Raw genomic sequence first — 21575 nt, 5'->3', positions numbered from 1 at the left:
AATTAAAGAAGAATTAAGTAAATTTTAAAAAGTGCATTTCTCTGTTTTTCTTATAATTATAGCTGAACATATATCTAAGTGGCCAATGCAATGTGATATTAGTGGAAATTAATTACTGGAGAATTCTAAAGAAAGGGGTGCTTCTCTCCATTCTGCTACTTGTAATGTAGATACAATGGCACAGCTGTGAGAATAAATATTTCACCTTAGTGAAGACAAAGGGGAAATGTGGAAGTAGTTGTATTGTCTTAATTTACCACCTTTTGGGTATTGTTTTTACATGAGACAGAATTAAAATTCTACGTTGTTTAACCTTTTATTTCAGTGTATGGAAAGACAAAATGAATTCTAACTTACACTGACAAAAGAATAAAAATAAATAAAATGTCAGTTCTTATATAAAGAATAAAATGCAAAACTGAAGTTTTTCATTACTATGATACTCAAGAGCTAATCATTCAAAAGTTCTCTCTGCAAATTCTTTCTCCTTTCTAATAGTTAGGTTTAGATTTTGCAGCTCATTATCATTGAAGTTTTGTCCTTTTCTTTTTTCACCCAGTCAGTAATGCCACTTGAAAGAACAGATTAAGAAAACATTGAGCCCTGACCGGTTTGGCTCAGTGGATAGAGCGTCAGCCTGCGGACTGAAGGGTCCCAGGTTCGATTCCGGTCAAGGGCATGTACCTCGGTTGCGGGCGCATCCCCAGTGAGGAGTGTGCAGGAGGCAGCTGATGGATGTTTCTCTCTCATCCATGTTTCTAGCTCTCTGTCCCTCTCTCTTCCTCTCTGTAGAAAATCAATAAAATATATTTTTTTTAAAAAAGAAAAAAACAAAAAACACTGAAATAAATTTATTGTATGTTTGTACTTTATATATTTAATACATTAGTTTTCAAATATGCAATTATGTTTGCTGTAACATCTTCTTTGAATAAAATTACCTCATATACAACTGATAAAAATAGGAGAACTAATACTCCTATAATGCAGAAATTATGGGTACTCATAGCAATTTTCTCCAGTATATTAATGTTTAACACTATCAGAAGAAAGTTTTCTCATAGTTAAAGAGAAGACCTTAGCAATCAATAAATGATGATCATAAGAAAAAGCTGAATATCTATGGAACTGCCTTCCTTCTTTTTTAAAAAATATATTTTTATTGATTTCAAATAAGGGAGAAGGAGAGATAGAAACATCAAAGATGAGAGAGAATCACTGACTGGTTGCCTCCTGCACACCCCCTACCTGTGCCCTGACCAGGAATCAAATCATGACCTCCTGGTTCATAGTTGACACTCAACCATTGAGCAACATCAACCAGACACAACTGCCTTCCTTTAATGCAAGTAGTTGCAGTAGAGAATTGCTACACTTTCTACTATGTTAACCATCTGGCAGAGTAATGAGTGCAGATGGGGTGACAATAACTTCCTCCACCTGAAAAAATAGGTTAATGAAGAAGACTACACCCTGAATCAGATTTCAAGTTTTGATTAAAACAGTCTTTATTAAAAACAGATGCTTTCTAGGTTCTACAGTTATAAGGAGAAAGCATGAGCCCCAGGATTTAAGGCTCCAAACTCATTTTGATGCTCAATATAAGTGCCTGCAAAGATTTAACTATACTAATATTATTTATTTTTATTAGGATTACTACTCTCATTTTTATTAGTATCTGGTTATAAAGTTCCATAGATCTAGAATGGTATGACCCATTTCTATTTTTCTCATAAGCCCTATTAGCTTTAGTGAGCAATTTTACAGAACTTAAGGTTTTACAGAAACATGTTTGGCATTACAACACAATGGTCTATAATTTTAGTCTCTATAAAAGTAATTTTGATGGTATTCTATGTAAAAACTGCCCACTCATCTGTTATAGCAGTAAAACCAAAAGGTTTAAAAGAAAAATTTAATATAATAAACTAAGTCTGCCACCTACTTAAGGAACCTACATCTTCTTTTATTATTTTTATTTTATTATTTTTTAAATTAATTTCTTTTTTTATTGTTTCAAGTATTACATATATTTCCTCCCCCCCTCCCCCACCAACCCCTCCCTGGCCACTCCCACCCCCCAGGACAAGCCCCCACCATCTTCTTTTAAATCCTGCTTTTCATTAACAGAGCACTTTGAAACTTGACCTACCTAGGGAAAAAATGAAATCAAGACATTACAGCAAAAGCACCCACACCTAGAAGATAGGGCTAACCTTTGGTGCTTTTTGGAATGATCTGACTCCATCGTGGCTTATATTCCTGTTGACTGATGTACTGATTGAACAATCCATCTGCAATAGCAAAGAATGAGAGAGAATTACAACTTAACCAGCTTACACTTTTTATTACAGCAAAAAAGGCAAAAATGTAGAAGCCTACATTAAGGGAAATTATTAATATATCATTAGCACATTTTCATAAAATATATCACTGCAGTTTTCATGCTACCTCAAATATAAAAAGTATTGGTTGAGCCCTAACCGGTTTGGCTCAGTGGATAGAGCTTCAGCCTGTGGACTGAAAGGTCCCAGGTTCGATTCCGTTCAAGGGCATGTACCTTGGTTGCGGGCACATCCCCAGTAGGGAGTGTGCAGGAGGCAGCTGATCGATGTTTCTCTCTCATGGATGTTTCTAACTCTCTATCCCTCTCCCTCCCTCTCTGTAAAAAAATCAATAAAATATATATATATTTTTAAAAGTATTGGTTGACAAAACCATGTAAAGAAATTGTCTTGAAGGCAGTTCATATTAAACTTACTATGCTTTCCCATTTTGTCACTACTATACAAGAAAACTAGAGAAGAAAATGGAAGCTCCAACTACTTTGGTTTAGGCCCTATATCTTCAGGAGAAAAACAAAACAAAACAAAACACTATTCCGCTGAAGTGAAAATTCCATTTGTATAGTTTTGAGTATAAAACTACATAGAGATCAAAGTACCAGTAATAGTTATTAATATGTTTATTGAACACTTAATAAAATTAGAATTCATGCTATCTTACATACCTGATTTAATTCTAAAAACAACCTTATGAACAAGGCATTATCATCTCCATTTTACAGATGGGGAAATGGAGAAATTAAGAAATTTAACCAAAAGCACATCTTCTAACCTAGATCACATATGAATAAATTCTTAATTTACTTCTTAAGAGAAATTGTTACACTAGTTACTATAATGGTCATGGAGATTTAACTCCCCACATAAATATATCCTACCCCAAATAATTATCAATCCCTAATCCCATGCCTCTCAACAAAGATTAAGAAAGATATGAAACACAATACTGGCACTGAACCATGAGGATTTTTTGAGGGGACTTCTAGGAAATGTTCCCTACTTCTACACAGACGTACAGAGAAGAAAAATCTACTTTTATCCTTCTAAAAATTTTCATATCTGTATGCAATGTACACAATTGCTACAGCCAATCTGTAGAGATATGAAAATGAAGTCAGTTCTATGATGATAATAAAGCAGACAGAGATAAAGAAACTGGATCACTGAATCAAAGAACCATGAAACTACCTATGGACTTCTTGTTATGTGATATAATAACAGTTCCTTACTTTTTAAACTATGATTTTCTTTTACAGGAGCCCAAATAGGTTATAATTTATAAAGTTACCTTTACGATAAATTCTTTCATTTGACTCTGATTTCAATCTGAATAAAGATTTTCCCTTTTGCTTAGTCACTGAGAGCAAATACTTTCCCAAAGAACTTACAAGTAAAACTGTCTGTTCTCTATGATTTGTATACTTGCTAGGGACTGTGTAATATACAGAACTCTCCCTAATCTCTTTTTCTGGCTAATCATGAAGCTGAATTGTAACCACACCATTACACTTTCAAGTCTTTCCAGATGGCTTTAATGGAAACTTCCATATATATATACACTCAATTTTTTTTTCTTTGCCTTTTGGACTTTTCAAAATTCCTTAAAAAAGAAAGTTCTAATATTCTTTCTTTCTTTTAAAATTAGTACTCATAAATTAGCATTTATATTTTGTCAAAGTAAGAGGAACAAGTAGATTCACAATTTATTTTAGTGAGAAAATTTCTATAATATAATTTACTCCCCATAGGCTTTTCTGATAATGCTTGCCCCATTGAGCCTATTTTAACCAATTCTCTTCCCTTATTACCAGAGCTGGATATCCTTTTTTCAGATAAAATGTTGTGGAACTCTTAATAATAGTAAAGATAAGATTATAGTAAAAATATTAATTGTAAATTTAAAATTATATGAAAATAAAACAGTAATTAAATTTTTTTCAGTTTTGAGAAAGGCACATAAAAGTTAAATACTCTTTCATCCAGGAAGGAGGACTGGATGAAAGATGTGAAGGGATTAGCCAAAGAACATATATGCATAACCCATGGACATAGACAATAGTACACAGACAATAGTGTGATGATGGCGGGGGGGGGGGGGGGCCGAGGGGGGGGGGGCGGCGGCGGGGGGAGAGAGGTTGGGTGGAAGAGGACAGAGTAGGGAAAAATGGGAACATCTGTAATAGTGTCAACAATAAAAAAAAATTTTAAATACTCCTTTTAAACGGAGAAAATAAAATTATTCAATAAAGACAATGATTTTAAAATATACACTAATTCTATAATAATAGCTAATGAAGAGGAGAGAGAAAAAGTAAAAGATGGGAATATATAGAAAATATAGAGTAGAAAAACTGAGGGAGATAAGCAAATTGCACACATGAAAAATACAAAGCAAAAAATAAAGAAATGTATAAAAGTAATAAATTTCACATTATTTGAAAGTAACCAATTACCATATTACTTATCTCCCATAATAGTTACACAACTTTAAATAAGTCAATTAAGTTCTTTATCTGAAAAAAATGGTGTTTAAGAGTTGGATAGAGCCAGAAGTTCCTTCCAAATGCAAGCATTTTAGAACTTTACCATTGTTAGAACCAATATACACTGAGTGGCCAGATTATTATGACTGGCCAGATTATTATGACCACCCCATCAGTACTTTGCTGGGCCACCTTTTGCCTTCAATACTGTGGCGATTCTTCTTGGCATTGACTCCATGAGATGTTGAAAGGTGATGCGAGGAATCTGACACCATGCCTGATGAATAGCACTGTCCAGTTCTGTGAGATTTGATGGTTGTGGAACCAGCTGCCTGATGGCTCTTTTAACTTCGTCCCACAAATGCTCAATTGGATTGAGATCTGGTGATTGTGGGGGCCACCTAAGCAAGGTATAAAGTCTCCCTCATGTTCTTGAAACCACTCCTGCACAATATGAGCACCGTGGCATGGCGCATTGTCTTGTTGGAAGAAGCCATCTCCATTGGGATACACCATCAACATGATAGGATGAACTTGATCAGCAACGATACTTAGGTATGTTGTGCTATTCAGACATTTGTAATGATCTGGCCCTCTAGCAACTTCAGCATGAAATTATAGCTAATTTGCCTACAAACGTCAGGTGGTCATAATAATCTGGCCACTCAGTGTATTTATTGAAACTGTGTGTCTGGCTGGTTCTACCTTATGTTAATCTTAGGTAAGTCTCTATCTCCTTTTTTCCCCTTATGCTTTCTATAACTACTCTGAGAGAGAAATCACAATCCCACTTGGGAAAATTCTGCGAATTCTCCAAAAGGAGTGACCACAGAAACAGCTCTCATCAGATGAAGGGCCCCATCTCCAATCTTAGGTCATTCTGGACACTGCAGGTAAAATTCAATTCTATAATTGCTTTTTCAAACAATCTTAGCCTCATTCTTAATGACCTGAAAAGCTTACAAATACTCTACCCATCAAGACCTTCATTCTATTTTTCTCCTATCAAAGACAACTGTCCTAAGAAAATACTGTCAGTAATTTTCAAAGTAAAAACAACCAAACTCTCAAACATTATATAACTTTTATAAAATAATTTTTTAAATATACACACAACTCACAGATGGCAAAAATTCAACACTGACATACATCAAAAAGTTAAAAGTGATTTTGTTTGACAAGATTAGGGTGATTTTTAACTTGAGGGTTTCTTCTTTGTACTTTTATGTTACCCCAATTTTTTGTATCAAACACTATAATTACCAGAAGGAAGGCCACAAAACAACCAGATATATGGAACTATTTTCTGAACCTTAGGAAAACTTTGTAACATAGTTATTACCAATATAAGTCATTTCACATATTTTGTTACCCCTGAAATGCCTATTCTTGCCAGCTCACTAGACACAGCTATGTTTCTACAAGCATTGCTTTGTACACTGACATGAGCTTTTTTTATTGTTTGTTTTAATCCTCACCAAAAGATATGTTTTTATTGAGTTTTTAGAGAGGGAGGGAGAGGAAGACAGGCAGAGAGAGAGAAAGAGAGACAGAGAGAGAGAGAGAGAGAGAGAGAGAGAGAGAGAGAGAGAGAGACATCAATTGGTTGCTGGTTGCTTCTGGCACACAGCCCAACAGGGGATTAAACTCACAACCTAGTTACATGCCCTGACCAGGAATGGAACCCGAAACCTTTTGGTACATGGGACGACACTCCAACCAAGCCACAGGGCCAGGGGACATTAGCTTGTTTAAACAAGGATAAAGTATATGCCCAAATATGCCCAAAGGATTTAGAATCAGGATTGCAGAAGATATTACTTTTAAAATTTATAATATTAAGTACCCCAAACAGAAAACATTAGAAATTATGATCTTACTCTAAGTCAATAAAATTAATCTTCTTCTGAATAATGATAGTTAATAGTGTATAACCAGAAATGCTCAGTATATTAAATGCTTAGAACAGAAAAAAAGGTAGGGGGTGGGAAAGTTTCCTAGCCACATGGTTGTCATTTCCTCTAAGTCATCTTAATGTTACTAAGTTCCTTACATTTAAACAATCTACTCATAAAAGTCCTCCTTTCAATAAAGCACATTCCTAGTACGTAATGGCACCCTGACAAGTCTACCAGTCCACACAAAATATAGTGGGGCCTGAATTACAAGTGTGCCAACTAACGAGTTTTTTGAGATACCAGCTGTCTCTCTGCCGATTTTTTGCATTGAGTTTATAGAGTAATTTGAGTTAACGAGCTCCTTAACGAGCTCGGTCTCGGGACGAATTAAACTCGTAAGTCAAGGCCCCACTGTAGTCACGCAAACATTTAAAAATATTGTTTTGAAAACTTTTTAATTTGCCTCCCTCTTTCCCTAACAAATCCCTTTTGTCTTCACTAGTCTAAAGTCACACAATTTTCTTTGCTATCTCTTACTCTTCTGTGTAGACGATTAGAAAACTTGAAGAAAATTATGTAGATACTAGAGGCCCAGTGCACAAAAATTCGTGCACTTGGGGGGCGGCGCGGGGGGGGGGGTGTCTCTCAGCCTGCGCCCTCTTGCAGTCCGGGAGCCCTTGAGGGATGTTCACCTACCGGCTTAGGCCCACTTCCCGGGGGATCGGGCCTAAGCTGGCAGTCAGACATCCCTCTGGCAGCCCGGGAGCCCTAGAGGATGTCCAACTAATGGCTTAGGCCTGGTCCTCTGCGCTGTCCAGACACGAGCTGGCTTCTGGCTGAGTGGCACTCCCCCTGTGAAAGCACACTGACCACCAGGTGGTAACTCCTGCATTGAGCGTCTGCCCCCTGATGGTCAGTGCATGTCATGGCAACCAGTCATTCCCAGTTGTTCCTCCCTTAGGGTCAACTTACATATTAGCCTCTTATTATATAGGATGGCACTATCAAATCTGGAAATAACTTTTAAAAAGACCTTAAAAGAAGAAATTACTTTCATTGAGTATCTACTGTGTGGAAGACACCACAAAGGTTTACTCATTTACTACTTAAAATAAACCTATGCAATGGCCATTAATTACTACAAAGATTAGAAAATCAAGGTTTAGAGAAGTTAAATAACATGCCCAACAACTCTAAAGAAAACAGTATAAAGCCCCATTCCAAAGTCCAAAATCTTTTCAACTCTTCATAGACAGCATGTGAATATAGATAAACACATATATATAACAGACTAACACACATATAATAGACTAGTTTTTAAATTGAAATCTAACATAAAATACTCTAATAATAGACATGGTAAAATGAAAACACACACATAAGACTTTGGGGGAAAAACTCACCATACTAGATCATTCTACTACAATATTAAACAAATTCAATATAATAAAAGAATAATAAAACTAAAGAAGCTGAAATATATCATTTACAATTTAAAGGAAAACATACAATCTCTCTCTTAAGACACTGGCTACTGTGGCTAAAGTTTACTTTTTATGTTTTGATTCTTCTCTGGAAAATTGGTTTGCCATTACTCCAGAATACTTACTAACTTAACAGAAGCATTCCTGTTAGTTGGAAGTGGTTGTATATCAATGGCCAGTTTGTGAGCTAGCTGTTTTACCAAAAACAACAATAACAACAGCAAAAATGATTTCTTCTTTTGGAGAAATCATGGCTTCACATAAGACACAAAAGCAAGAAACAGCCCCGGCCTTGTGTGGCTCAGTTGACTGGAGCATTGTCCTGTGAACTGAGTGGTCACAGGTTTGGTTTCCAGTCAGGGCACATAGCCATATTACAGTTCAATCCCTGGTTGATCAGGAGGGGTGCGAGAGGCAAAAATCAATGTTTCTCTCTCTCTCACCCTTCCCTTTCCCTTCCTCTCTCTCTAAAATCAATTGGGGAAAAAACCATGCACATAAATTATAGCCCTCTCACATCTCTTTACATTACAAATAACCCACTCTATTATTACCTTTCTGACATTTTCATTTTATAATATTAAATCATCCAAACACTGCGAATAAAAAATAATAGAGATAAAAAAAGAATGCTGCACTTTTCAGAGAAACATGATAATGATGACTCTCATTTAAAGACATATTATTGCCCTTTGCCAGGGAAACCGGGTTATCGATAAATAGCCCTGATCAAATCTGGAGCAGCTTACATTTAGTCACTATTTCAATAAAATAACATACTTAAGAATCTTCTTTTACATTTCAAAAAGAAAAGAAGTAATACAAATGTTTATTAAGGCTTTGGTAAATAATAAATCCGTTTCAAAACCATATGAGACATGCTAAAGAAACTTAATTTTTTAATAGAAAAAATTTAAGTTTTAGAAATCGAAGTCATAAGGTTGAAATTCTTTGAGGCAATCAATAAAAACGCTTCAAACATTAAAGCAGGGTAAAGATTTTTTTCAAAATACATTGCTTTCAGTACCTTGTTTTAATGTTCAAGAACTTCCTTTGAGAATCTAAAAACAAATGAGAAGTTCACATGTCTATCCCAAATAATATTCCCTATATTTCTAATTCTTGAAAGGCCTTTTGTTTTGATATTCTATATAATTCAGCAAAAAAATTTAGGCTCTCTACTGAAACAATGACATTCTCATCTATAAAAATAACAAATGAAACAGTGAGGCATTTAAATGTGCCTGTGAACTATCTACATTTTAAAAATGCTATTTTTAAAGAGGAAGCCAGGCAGTTGCTAATATTTCTATATATCTATTTTTGATAAAATCTAAAATAGGAAATCAGAAAAATAAAACTATAAAAAACAAATGGAAATATAACTTTGGAGAAAGCACACTAAGACCTAGTTGCTAACAATTTTCAAACTCTTTAAAGGCTCCAGTCCAAAACTACCTCATTTTTCCCTTATGATTATTATAAACTAGAGGCCCAGTGCACGAATTCATGCACCAGTGGGGTCCCTTGGCCTGGCCTGTGGGATCGGGCTGAAACCAGTTCTCTGACATCCCCCAAGGGGTCCCAGATTGCAAGAGGGCACAGGCCAGGACGAGGCACCCTACTGGTGTGCAATCAGGGCCGAGGAGAGACGTGGGAGGTTGTCCAGCTGGAGAGGGACTGCAGGAGGGCTCCAGGGCGTGTCCGGCCCCAGTCGGCAGGACCCCAGCAGCAAGCTAACCTACTGGTCAGAGCATCTGCCCCCTGTTGGTCAGTGCACATCATAGCGAGAGGTTGAGCAGCCTTAGCATGTCATTAGCATATTACACTTTGATTGGTTGAATAGATGACCAGACACTTAACATATTAGGCTTTTATTATGTAGGATAAACACATTTCATATAGTCCAAACTTGTCACAAGCTGTTCTTATCTCCAATAGTGTACACTATCTTAAAAAGTACATGCCAAAATATGAAACTTAGGAAGGAAGCTTTTACCAAAAGAAGAAAATAATGTTCAAACCTCACCTAAGATCCCCCCAAAAAGAGCAGAGATTATAGTACTACTGCCTGATTTCTCATCAAAACACAGATTACATTTTTTAAAAATTAAAAATTCATTTATAGGTAAATAATGTGTAGAGCATAAAAACTTTTTTGATAATTCAAGAGTAATAATGGCTAGGTAAAAGATTTTAAAAAAATGTATTTCAGCAGTTTGTTCAATTTCTGAAGAAAAATATGAATTAAGGCAGTTATAGTACAATAATAATGGAAAAACTGAACCTGTAAATCTAGGATAGTAAAGCATAGTAGTAAAAAGTATGGATTCAAATATTAGTTCTGCCACTTGCTAGCTTACACTGTCTTAGGCAAATTACTTAATCATTCTCATTTATTAAATGGGGATAACAACAATACTTACCCTAGAAAGTAGGTATAAGAATTAAACAAATTAATTCTTATAAAGGGTTTCATACATTTAAAAACAATTTTTATTGATTGATTTTTAGAGAGAGAGGGAGGAAGGGAGGGAAAGAAGGCGAGAGAGTGAGAGAAACACTGAGATGTTGTTCCATTTGTTTATGCATTCATTGGTTGTTTCATATATGTGCCCTGACCAGGACTCGAACCATCAACCTTGGTGTATAGGGACATTGCTCTAACCAACTGAGCTACCCAGCCATGACTTTATATAGAATTCAGAAGAGTAAATGGCACATTAACACCCTCAAATTCATGTTAGTTATGATAATGATAATTATGTAAAATTTGGAACTATACTTGGCAGAAAACTAACAATCTTTTATGCACAAAATGAGAACTTCAACACAAAGGCTAAAAGGAGTTAAGAGAAGGGGAAGTGACTGGAGTACAGGAATAATAAAAGAAGCTATCTTAAAAGAGCTGGCCTTGAAGAATGAGTTAAGAGTGAATACTGATATAAAGGAAAGTAATCAGGTAAGGGAATACAGCATAAACAAAGGCACAAAGACATGAATGGGCAAGAATATGGAAAAAAGCCATGTTTCCAAAAGCAGCCTGGCAGTCAGGTGGGGAAAAAAAGATTTTGCATTTTGAGTACTGCTGAGAAGAAACAGTATCCTAAGTTGAAAAGCAAAAATCTTGCTATCCTAGAACACAACCCTACCTACTGACCAATAAGAAACTCATCTCAAGATTCATAATACTAAAAAAAAAAAAAAAAAAAAAAAAAAAAATCAACTCAAGAGCTATACAAAGATATAAAAAGGAAGAGAAAGAAAGAATTATTTTAAGTGGCAAATATATCTGATTTAACAGAAAAATGCAGGCATGTAATAGATGAAAATGGTTAAATATTTTACCATGAATATAAAAAAGTTAAGTAAGCAACCCTCTTTATAAAATATAAGCACAAATTAAAGCTATAAACAGTTGAAAAGTAGAGATATAAATATTTGAAAATGATATGGTAAAGCAATAAGAGGAAATAAAATATGAATTGTCAGAACTGAAAGAAAGGAAAAAGAAAAAAATTAAAACATCACAGAAATGAAGGCCAAGGTGTCAGACCATACTAATAACATAGTAATAGAAATGAGATAAAGGATTTAGAGAAGCCTGAAGAATTCAGCATAAATGTGCTGTTAAAAAGAACAAATGAGAAAATGAAAGAAATAATAGACAAAGGCAACATATATTTAATTAAAAGGAAACAAAATACACAAAGTTAACAGTGCTGCCACACTGGAGTTGCCCTGTTAATATAACTTTAAAATAATCTAAAACTAAAATAAAATACTTAAACAGCCATAGAAAAAAAATTTAAATTCAAAGGAGCAAGAGTTGAAAATTATAGTACACTCTTGATAGCAATAATAAAAACTGGCTAACAGCAGAATAATACCCAAAAAGGTATTTGAAGAAGATAACTGTCAACCTAAAATTCCATATCCAGTAAATATATTCAAGAAAAGACATAAAATTGTCAAGCAAACAAAAACTGAGTTAATTTGCATTAGGAGAAATTGTAAAGGAAGTATTTAAGGCAGAAGGAAGATGATCCTACTTATAAGATCAGCAATACAAACAGTAATGAAGAAAAAAAATCTGGGTAAAATTAATGAACACTGGCTGTACAAAACAAGAACAACACTATTTTATAAGGCCTTTGAATGAAATTTCAAATAAAGGACAACAGCATGAGTTGGAAGGCAAGTAGATGAGAGTTGAAAGTCTATACTAATAATATGGTAATGGTTGAAAGGGAAGAGGGAAAAGGAACTGATGAATTTTGTTAAGTATGTATACTTGTCATAATTTCTAGACTAATCATAAATAAAATATACAGAGTGCATTACTTCCAAATGAATAAAAATGAAAAGATTAAAAAGTAAAAACAAGAGACAACAACCAAAAAGAAGAACAGATATGACAAAGAATGTAAAGTAAAACGGTAGGTTTAAATGTATATACTTATTAGTAATGCAAACATGTAAACAAATGGTTAAATCAAAAAAGGGCAAATTTGCCCTAGCCAGTTTCGCTCAATGGACCAAACATCAGCCTGCAGACCAAAGGGTCCTGGGTTCGATTCCGGTCAAGGGCACATACCTTGGTTGCAGGCTCCTCCCCGGCCCAGGCCCTGGTCAGAGATTGTGCAAGAGGCAACCAGTGGATGTGTTTCTCTCACATCGATGTTTCTCTGTCTTTCCCACTCTCCCTAAAAAAAATTAATGGAAAAATAACCTCGGGTGAGGATTAACAAAAAATAAAAATAAAAAAGAAGGCAGATTTTAAGGAATCCAACTAAATTTCCAGCAGATACTTCTTTTAAAAAAGGGTTCAGAACAAAAATAAAACATAGCATAACAAAATTTGTGACTTAGAACTAAGACAAGGCTTAAAGGGAAACTCTTGACATCAAATCCTACATTAGAAAAGAAGGATCTCAAGTTAATGGCCTCTGCTTTCATTTTATGAAAATAGAAAAGAGCAAATTAAAACAAAAGCATGTAGAAGTAAGGAAATAAAGACAAAATAAATCAATGAAATAGAAAGAGAGAAACATATATAGAGAGTGAAAAAGACAAAACAAAACCAAGAAATGTTTTCTTAAAATAAAAGTATTAGATCTCTAGCTAGACTGCTAAGGAAAAAAAAGACAAAAATTACCAGTATCAAAAATAAGAGATGACATAAAGGTATGAAGGGGATAACAAAATATTATGAACAACTTTATAACAATAAATTCACCAATTTAGATGAAATGAGCATATTCCTCAAGTACACAAACTACCAATGCTCACTCAAGAAGAAATACAGAATATAAATAGTCCTAAAGTTATTGATAATACTAAATTTGCAGTTAAGAACCTTGCCACAAAGGTAACTCTAACAAGATTTGAGATCTCACTTAAAAAAACTTTTAAGGAGGGAAATGGGCCTACCATATAATTAATAACCACTGCATAAACCAAGGGGTGAGAAGGGACAGATTACAGAGAGAAAAAAAGGAGGGAAAGAGGGAGTAAGAAGGAATAAAGGAGGTAAAAGGAGAGGGAGGAAAGAAGACCAAGACCTCAAGTTGAAACTTTAGGAAATTCAGACTAGTGAGCCTGTTGGAGTGCTATTTATGAAACTTTAATCCACCCTTTTTTCACAAAAGTAAACTTTTATTTCAAAAGGAAATAAGATAAATACTGCAAAAATAGGTTTTCTTTGATAATTTCCTGTTCCTAGGTGATTACTTTTGCCCATCATCACTGGATTCTTCCTTTTTTCCCTGGCATTGTCAGAAAGGAAGTGGCAATGTTTGGTTCAGGAATCACCTTTAATGTAAAGATATTTCTAGGTAAATATAAAGCTAATTAGAGACACTTTCTTAAAATATAGACCATACTTGAAGAGTGTAGTAATATATATATATATATATATATATATACACACACACACACACACATACATATATGTATATGTACATGTACGTATATATATGTGTGTGTGTGTGTGTGTGTGTGTGTGTATGTATATATATATATATATATATATATATATATATATATATATATATATGGTAATTTTTGTTTCCCTTATTATAAGATGCTTGATAAAAGATGCTTTGGATTCTCTAGACTTTCCTATTTAGCAAGGAGGAACTTCTTGCCCTTTTCTGCTATGTTTTTAGTGGAACAGAAGCCAAAAAACTCTGCAATGTTTACTTCCTTATTTGTCCAACAAATTATCATCAGTGAAGTCAGCAGCAAACTGAACAACCCTGGAAAGAATGTTTATTAACTAAACACTGTTGCAAGCCAGTTGAGGAGTACAAAAAATATGACTTGGCTCTAAGTCTCAAGAATAGTTACTACCAATTTAACTTGGTTCCTTCCTAGAGGAGGAAAGATAAGTCTACATAGTATATGAGTTGGACATGATTTTAAGAAATTCTCTTAAATGTGTATATAGCTAAACAGACAGTTTTAAAATCTAACTGCTTTTAGCCTAAGAATTACAGAAAGTTGTCAGTTCTTGTTGCTATTATTGTTGTTTACTTTAACAAAATATTACAGGACAAGAATTTGAAATAAAACAAAAACCTCAAAATTACTTGTGTCTTTCTTATTCTGTAAGTTTAAAAAATATATATAATTCATTCTCTGAAATGGCATACATGCATACACATATACTTTCACTAGTGGCAGTTTAATGGTTTGGGGAGGATTACCATACATATTTTATTTGTTTATATTCCAAAGTATATTCTATTTCATACATAATAATCATTTATTTGCAGGCATCATTACCAATTAAATAAGCAGTAACAATGTACAAGGCTGAGAGGCAGGTTTATTGTTGTAACTCAATGGAGCTAGCCCTGGGCAAACTACAGCCCAGCTGGATTCGGCCCATTTGAAATGAATAAAACTAAAAAAAAAAAAAAGACCATACCCTTTTATGTAATGATGTTTACTTTGAATTTATATTAGTTCACACAAACACTCCATCCATGCTTTTGTTCCGGCCCTCCGGTCCAGTTTAAGAACCCATTGTGGCCCTTGAGTCAAAAAGTTTGCCCACCCCTGACTGCTAGAAGCACCTCAATTTAAGTTAACCTTAAATTTATAAAGAAGGCAGTACTGGTTCTGTTTCCTTCCTTTGTAAAATGCTACCAATATCTGATAAGTGAGTACCTAATAATATTAGATGATAACAGTGATAAGATTAAAATATATAAAAACATTGAGAAAGTCTATGGTTCTTTATTTCTTTCTATAAAAGATTCACCAAATTTTATTCCACAAGTTTTATATCGAGCATTAAGCAGCTTTTACTCACAATGCTTTTGACACCAAATGTATGGGGGTTTTTCTTACAGCAACCATTTCTCTAATTCTGACACCAACCAGGTATCCAACAATTCAATTTAATGCTGACATTATCTATCTGGAGTTAAGCATCAGATTCCATAAATTAAACGGCTCAGTCCCACAAGATGATCCCCACTTCAGATGCCAAGCACAAGTCCCAGAGGTCACAAATCAAGGCTTCCCACAACTCTCCTCAAAGTTCAATAATTCAGTGTGATCACATAATTCAGGAGAGTGATTTACTTATTATTATTATAAAGGATACAACTCAGGAATAACCAAATGGAAGAAAGGCATAGGGCAAGGTATTGGGAGCAAGTGTGTGTGTATAGCTTCCATGCCCTCCCTAGGCATACCACTCTCCCAGCACTCTGATGTGGTCACCAAATTGAAAGCTCTTTGAGCCAAGTTGTTTAGGGCCTTTTTTTGTTGAGGTTCCACTGGCTGTTGGTGACTAAACTCAATCTCTGATCCCTCTCCCCTCATCAGAGGTGGTGAGGGAGGTGCTACTGAAATGTCCAGCCTCTAATCATATGTTTTGGTCCTTCTGGAGATCTGAAGCTATCTAGGAACCCAGCTACCAGTCATCTCAGCAAGCAAGACACTCTTATCCTTCCACAGATTCCAAGGGTTATAGAAGCTGTGTGCCAGGAACTATACAAAGACCAAATATATATATATATTATTTCAGAAGCACCTATTCTGTTTTTTGTCACCATGGAAGTCATTGTGGGAAACTGTTTTAAAGGATGCCATTGTATAAAGCAGAGATTTTCAACTGGTATGCAATTTTAAAACATACAATACCTGTTTTTTTTTCATTGGTTTCAGAGAGAAGGGAGAAGGAGAGCTAGAAACATCAACTTTGGGAGAGAATCATTCATTGACTAGCTGCCTCCTGCATGCCCCATACTGGGGATCGAGCCCACAACCCTGGCATGTGCCCTGACTGGGAATCGAACTGTGACCTCCTAGTTCATAGGTCAATGTTTAACCACTGAGCACACCAGCCGGGCGCAATGCCTGACTATTTATTCTAGGGCACTAACCTCTTTTCTCTTAGATTGTCAAATAAAAAAATGACAGCTGTCAACACAGCAATGGCTGTTCAATGTGAATAAATCAAAATTATATCTTTTCTTTTGTCAGACCTGCAAAACATATATTTTGGTGTGCTGCAGAATTTTAGTAATTAGTTTATGTGTGCCATAGGATGAAAAAGATTGAAAACTGCTGCTATAAAACAACAGAGATCCTTTGTAAAAGAACAAAACATATCAGACCTTAAATATTCAAATGGGTGTCATCCTACAACATAGTTACCTTGCGCGATTACATTGTTCTAACATTCACATTTCTTTCAAAACCCAAGAATATCATCAATTATGTAGCATTCACACCACACAGAAGATGTTTCTATTATAAATTTCCTCATTCATTATAACCGTCTATTAATGACATTTTTGGCTTATCCAACCATCTCTTTCCTCAAATTACACTATTATTTTTTATTAAATATATTTTATTGATTTTTTTTACAGAGAGGAAGGGAGAGGGATAGAGAGTTAGAAACATCGATGAGAGAGAAACATCCATTAGCTGCCTCCTGCACACTCCCTACTGAGTATATGCTCGCAACCAAGGTACATTCCCTTGACCGTAATCGAACCTGGGACCCTCAGTCTGCAGGCCGACACTCTATCCACTGAGCCAAACCGGTTAGGGCCAAACTACACTTTTAAACAATGACAATTTGCTACCAACAAAAATAATGTAAATAAACAGGCTACTAATACTGAGGATAACATTAAAAGCCTTTTCCATTCATTTATAAGTGCATAGTTTCCCAAGAAGACAACCTAGATTTAGCTATGTGATTCAATGTGCTTCTTTTTTGTTTTTCAAGTTTCATTACATTGTAGACCTATCTTAATAAAAGAGGTTCCTAACCAAGAATCTAACAATCTTTACAGAGTAAAAAACAAACAACAACAACAAAAATAAAATAAAATAAAGGAAACTAATAACTCACATAAGCGTACATTCTTTTTAAAAAACTTTGAATATATTTAAAATCACACTAATAACCAACTAAGTTTAATGTCTATAACATACCATTTACAGCTTTTTCAATCAGCTCTTCACAAGCATCAAAATCACCCTTCAACACCAGTTTATCATGCAGATCTGTTAACATAGGATGTTCCAGGGCAATCTTGGTTTTCTTTTGTAGTGATTCAAAGGCTTCTGTATAATTGTGTTGTCTAAAGTGTTTTAGGCAAAGACGAATGGCTTCCTGTTCACGGTACTACTGGAACACAAGAGAAAATATGAAAAGAAGAGATTTGCTTAGTTATTACTATAGGAATAATGAGTGACAACTAACAAACCTAAAGTGAGCATTTATTATGTGCTAACCCTATTCCTTATATCATTATTTTTACTTTTAAATGGTAAAACTGATGCTTAGTCAATTATAATAACCTGTCAAAGGTCACAAAGTATGTAACAGAAAGATATGAATGAGATAAAGATATATGACATAGCTTTCATGAAGATGAAAAATATGGATGAAACCAGACCTAATTCTAGAGCCTCAACTTTCAAGAAAAGCAGAAAAACTATTTATGAAAGCCCACTTAAGATTGCAAAAATTGTAACTTCATGGCTTTTACTAATCAGATTATAATGTTGGTACTGAAAGCATAGAAACCATTAAATAATATACATAAATTATATTATGTTTTTTATTCTTGGTTCTTTAGTATTAAGTTATTACTTGAGTGACAAATATTATCAAATATTTATGTATTTTAAATTCACCAACAGGTTTTATGACTCAAAATCATGATAAAGAGACTGCTTAAATTGTATAATTTTTTCTAATCCTCGACTACTTCATCTATTTAAACAGCAATAAGTAAAAATCTCAATGAACTAGAATTCCAAAACAGGAATGTTTAATTTACTAAATCTTTCCTGTAATAGGATGAATGCCAAAACTACAAGCTCATATAAAGAATTTTTAAAGATAAACAGTAAGTTCAAGAATACGTTTTGAGATTTCCAAATTTTCTAAATAAGAATGAACAAAACTAATGACACAGAAGCAATACATGATAATCAAATAAAAATATGATTTACTTGTAAGCAATATCTTTTAATAAAACAGGAAAATAAGATGCTACCTTTTAGGAAGCTTCACAAGAAAAAAAAATCAGTTGGCTGATTTTTTTATTAATAAAAGGTTATCAAAAATACTTCCTTAAGCAATATAGTTAACCAAGATTCTCCCTCATCAAATAATAAAAAAAGATTCTATACCCAAACTAATTTTACATTATTAGTTTCTTACCCTTGGCCTATAAATAAAGATTTATCATAACTATCCAGAACCATATTAAACAGTAATACCTTCTTATTGTATTGACCATAGGAGTCCGAATCATATCCCCATTTAAATTTTCTATCAGGTGGCATGTAGATACATAGTAGAAGATTTATGAAATAATAGAATTTTAACGCTTCAAAAAAGGATTGACTCTCAGAGGGTAAAGACTTTAATTTTAATTTCTAGAGGTTCAGAGTAAATATAGAGAACTTGAAAAGTGAATGTGGTTGAACAATTTTAAGTTCTCAAATATAATCTTTCCAGTGTTGGGGAAAGAGGTGAAATTTGCAACTTCCTGAAATATCAAGAGTTCATGTGAATACATTAAAGAAAACGCACATTCATTTCATAGACTAAAGGGAAAATTCAACTATCAGAAGAGCTAAATCTTTTTTACTTAAAGAAGCACTTATCCAAAACTTACTATCTATTAATGTGAATTACATATTGTAAAGGTGTTTTTTTAACATTTAAAAATATCGTCTTTACCTTGAAAGAATTTACAATATTGAGATCCAAAAATATACAGAAAAGTCAGCATCTATTTTAAATTGAATATAATCAAATGCCAAAAATAAATTAGTCAAAAATTTCTCAATTAAACTGACCAAAAAAGCTGAAATTCCATACAAAAATACTATATTGTTTCCCAATCTCCTATGAGTAAATCAGTTTACTCACAAATAAAAATATCAGGAACTAGTGAGTAGATTGACAAGAAAAAGGCCTTCCCCCAACTTAGCCAAGAGTCAAATAAATAGACATTAAAAACAAAAATGAAGCATGGAAGATATTTTAAAAAAAGCAGAACGCCTAGTTCTCAATAATTTAAACTCACATTTCTCAGCCGAATCTATATAAAATGACTTATGAATAAAATCATTAAATATGCCCAGCCAGCGTGGCCCAGTGGTTGAGCATCGACCTATGAACCAAGAGGTCACAACTCAAATCCCAGTGGGGGTATGCAGGAGGCAGTTGATCAATGATTCTCTCTCATCACTAGTGTTTCTAGCTCTCTCTCCCACTCCCTTCCTCTCTAAAATCAAAAAAATATATTTTTTAAAAAACTCTAAATTTAATTTTTCTTTTTGCTGTAAACACAACATCATAATATTTATAGAAACTGTTTCAAATTCTTTAAAAAGAAAAGCAAAACTTCTTATAAAGGAATTCTTCATAGGAATGAAGGCATATATGATAAAAGCAATTTAGAACCAAAACTATCCCACTAAAAACTGTGTTTAAATATTTCAATCAATATAGGTTAAAAACAAAATTAATGGTCAGATTATAATAATATAATGGCAGATTCTGGAGCCAGAATGCCTGAGTCTATATACTGGCTTAACCACTTTATAACTATGTGATCTTAGGCAAAATACTTAACCTCTCAGTGTTCCATTTCATCATCTATAAAATACAGATAATAACTGTACTTGATCTCATAGAGTGGTAATGATTTAATAAGTAATAAAGGCTGCTTAGAAGCTGAGAGGATATAAATGCGTAATACAATTAGTTGATTAATCATAATAATTACCATTATTCTCAGTATTGTAAACTATTCTCAATGAAGACAAGAGAGTAACACAATTCTCTCTTTACAGGCATTAGAAACATGATATAAGGATTTTAAAATACAGTCCTACCTTGCTGTACCAGTTGAGACAAGGTTGTACTACATCGGGATCATCAATGCCACTAAGTTCAACATACCAGATGCTAAAGTTAAAGCTGGGTCCCCAGGATAAGAGTGGAACTTTGAGGAGAGAAAAAAAAAAAAGGGAAGAAAGAAAAATAAAAAAATTAACACAGTTTAAATAAAACTTTAGCAAAGTAAAATCACTATTCAAGCCTATTAGGAGTCATTCAACAAATTTTCTCTCAACACTTTCTTTCTTTGTGCCTAGCATTGTACTATTAAGTGCTGGGGCTACAAGAGCAAAACGAAACATGACTACCATCATGAGGTTTCTTTAATTATAAAAATACTAGAGACCCTCTAGTATGCATATAAGATCTTTGGTTAATCTCTTCCCGTCCTTCCCCCCTCCCTCTGAGATTCATCAGTCTGTTCCATGTTTCCATGCCTGTGGTTTCCGCTCCTATGTTGAGTGTCTGCCTCCTAGTGGTCAGTGCACGTCATAGCTCCTGATCAGCCAGTCGTTTGGCCGGTCACTTAGGCTTTTATGTATATAGATAGACTAGAGGGCCGGTGCATTTATGCACCGGTGGGATCCCTTGGCCTGGCCCGCGGGGATAGGGCCAAAACTGGCTCTCCGACATCCACTGAGGGGTCTCAGATTGAGAAAGGGCGGTTCTCGGGTGATGCACCCTGGAATCAGGCTCCCTCCTCTCTGGTTCCGGGTGTGTCACCCAAGAACCACAGCTGCCAAGTCACTGCAGCTTGGCAGCTCTTGCATTGAGCATCTGTCCCCTAGTGGTCAGTGTGCATCATAGCTACCAGTCGGACAGTAAAACGGTCATCTGGTCAGCCAGTCGCTTAGGCTTTTATATATATAGACAGTAAGATAACGTCAAAGTGGTGATTTACATATCCCCCCCAAAAACAGGGTCAGGGCTAGATGATTTAGGCAAATTCTACCATAACCACAAGA

At 34.5% G+C, this 21575-nt stretch overlaps 1 protein-coding gene across 2 annotated transcripts in view; it reads right to left on the bottom strand.

Annotated features, from left to right (window-relative positions):
• Positions 1–21575, bottom strand: part of MKLN1 (muskelin 1) — a 159223-nt gene that overhangs the window by 84574 nt on the left and 53074 nt on the right. For both annotated transcript variants that reach the window (XM_081102438.1, XM_081102437.1), the window contains exons 5-7: positions 20607–20716; positions 17679–17871; positions 2217–2294 (exon numbers count right to left, since the gene is read on the bottom strand). In XM_081102438.1, the coding sequence (XP_080958564.1) occupies positions 2217–2294; positions 17679–17871; positions 20607–20716 (381 nt within the window). The remainder of the gene's footprint in view (positions 1–2216; positions 2295–17678; positions 17872–20606; positions 20717–21575) is intronic.

The sequence above is a fragment of the Myotis nattereri genome (genome assembly GCF_964212035.1).
Source record: "Myotis nattereri genome assembly, chromosome: 11".
Taxonomy (NCBI): domain Eukaryota; kingdom Metazoa; phylum Chordata; class Mammalia; order Chiroptera; family Vespertilionidae; genus Myotis; species Myotis nattereri.
Note: the sequence above shows the minus strand (reverse complement) of the source record. Positions and strands in the feature narration are given on the sequence as shown.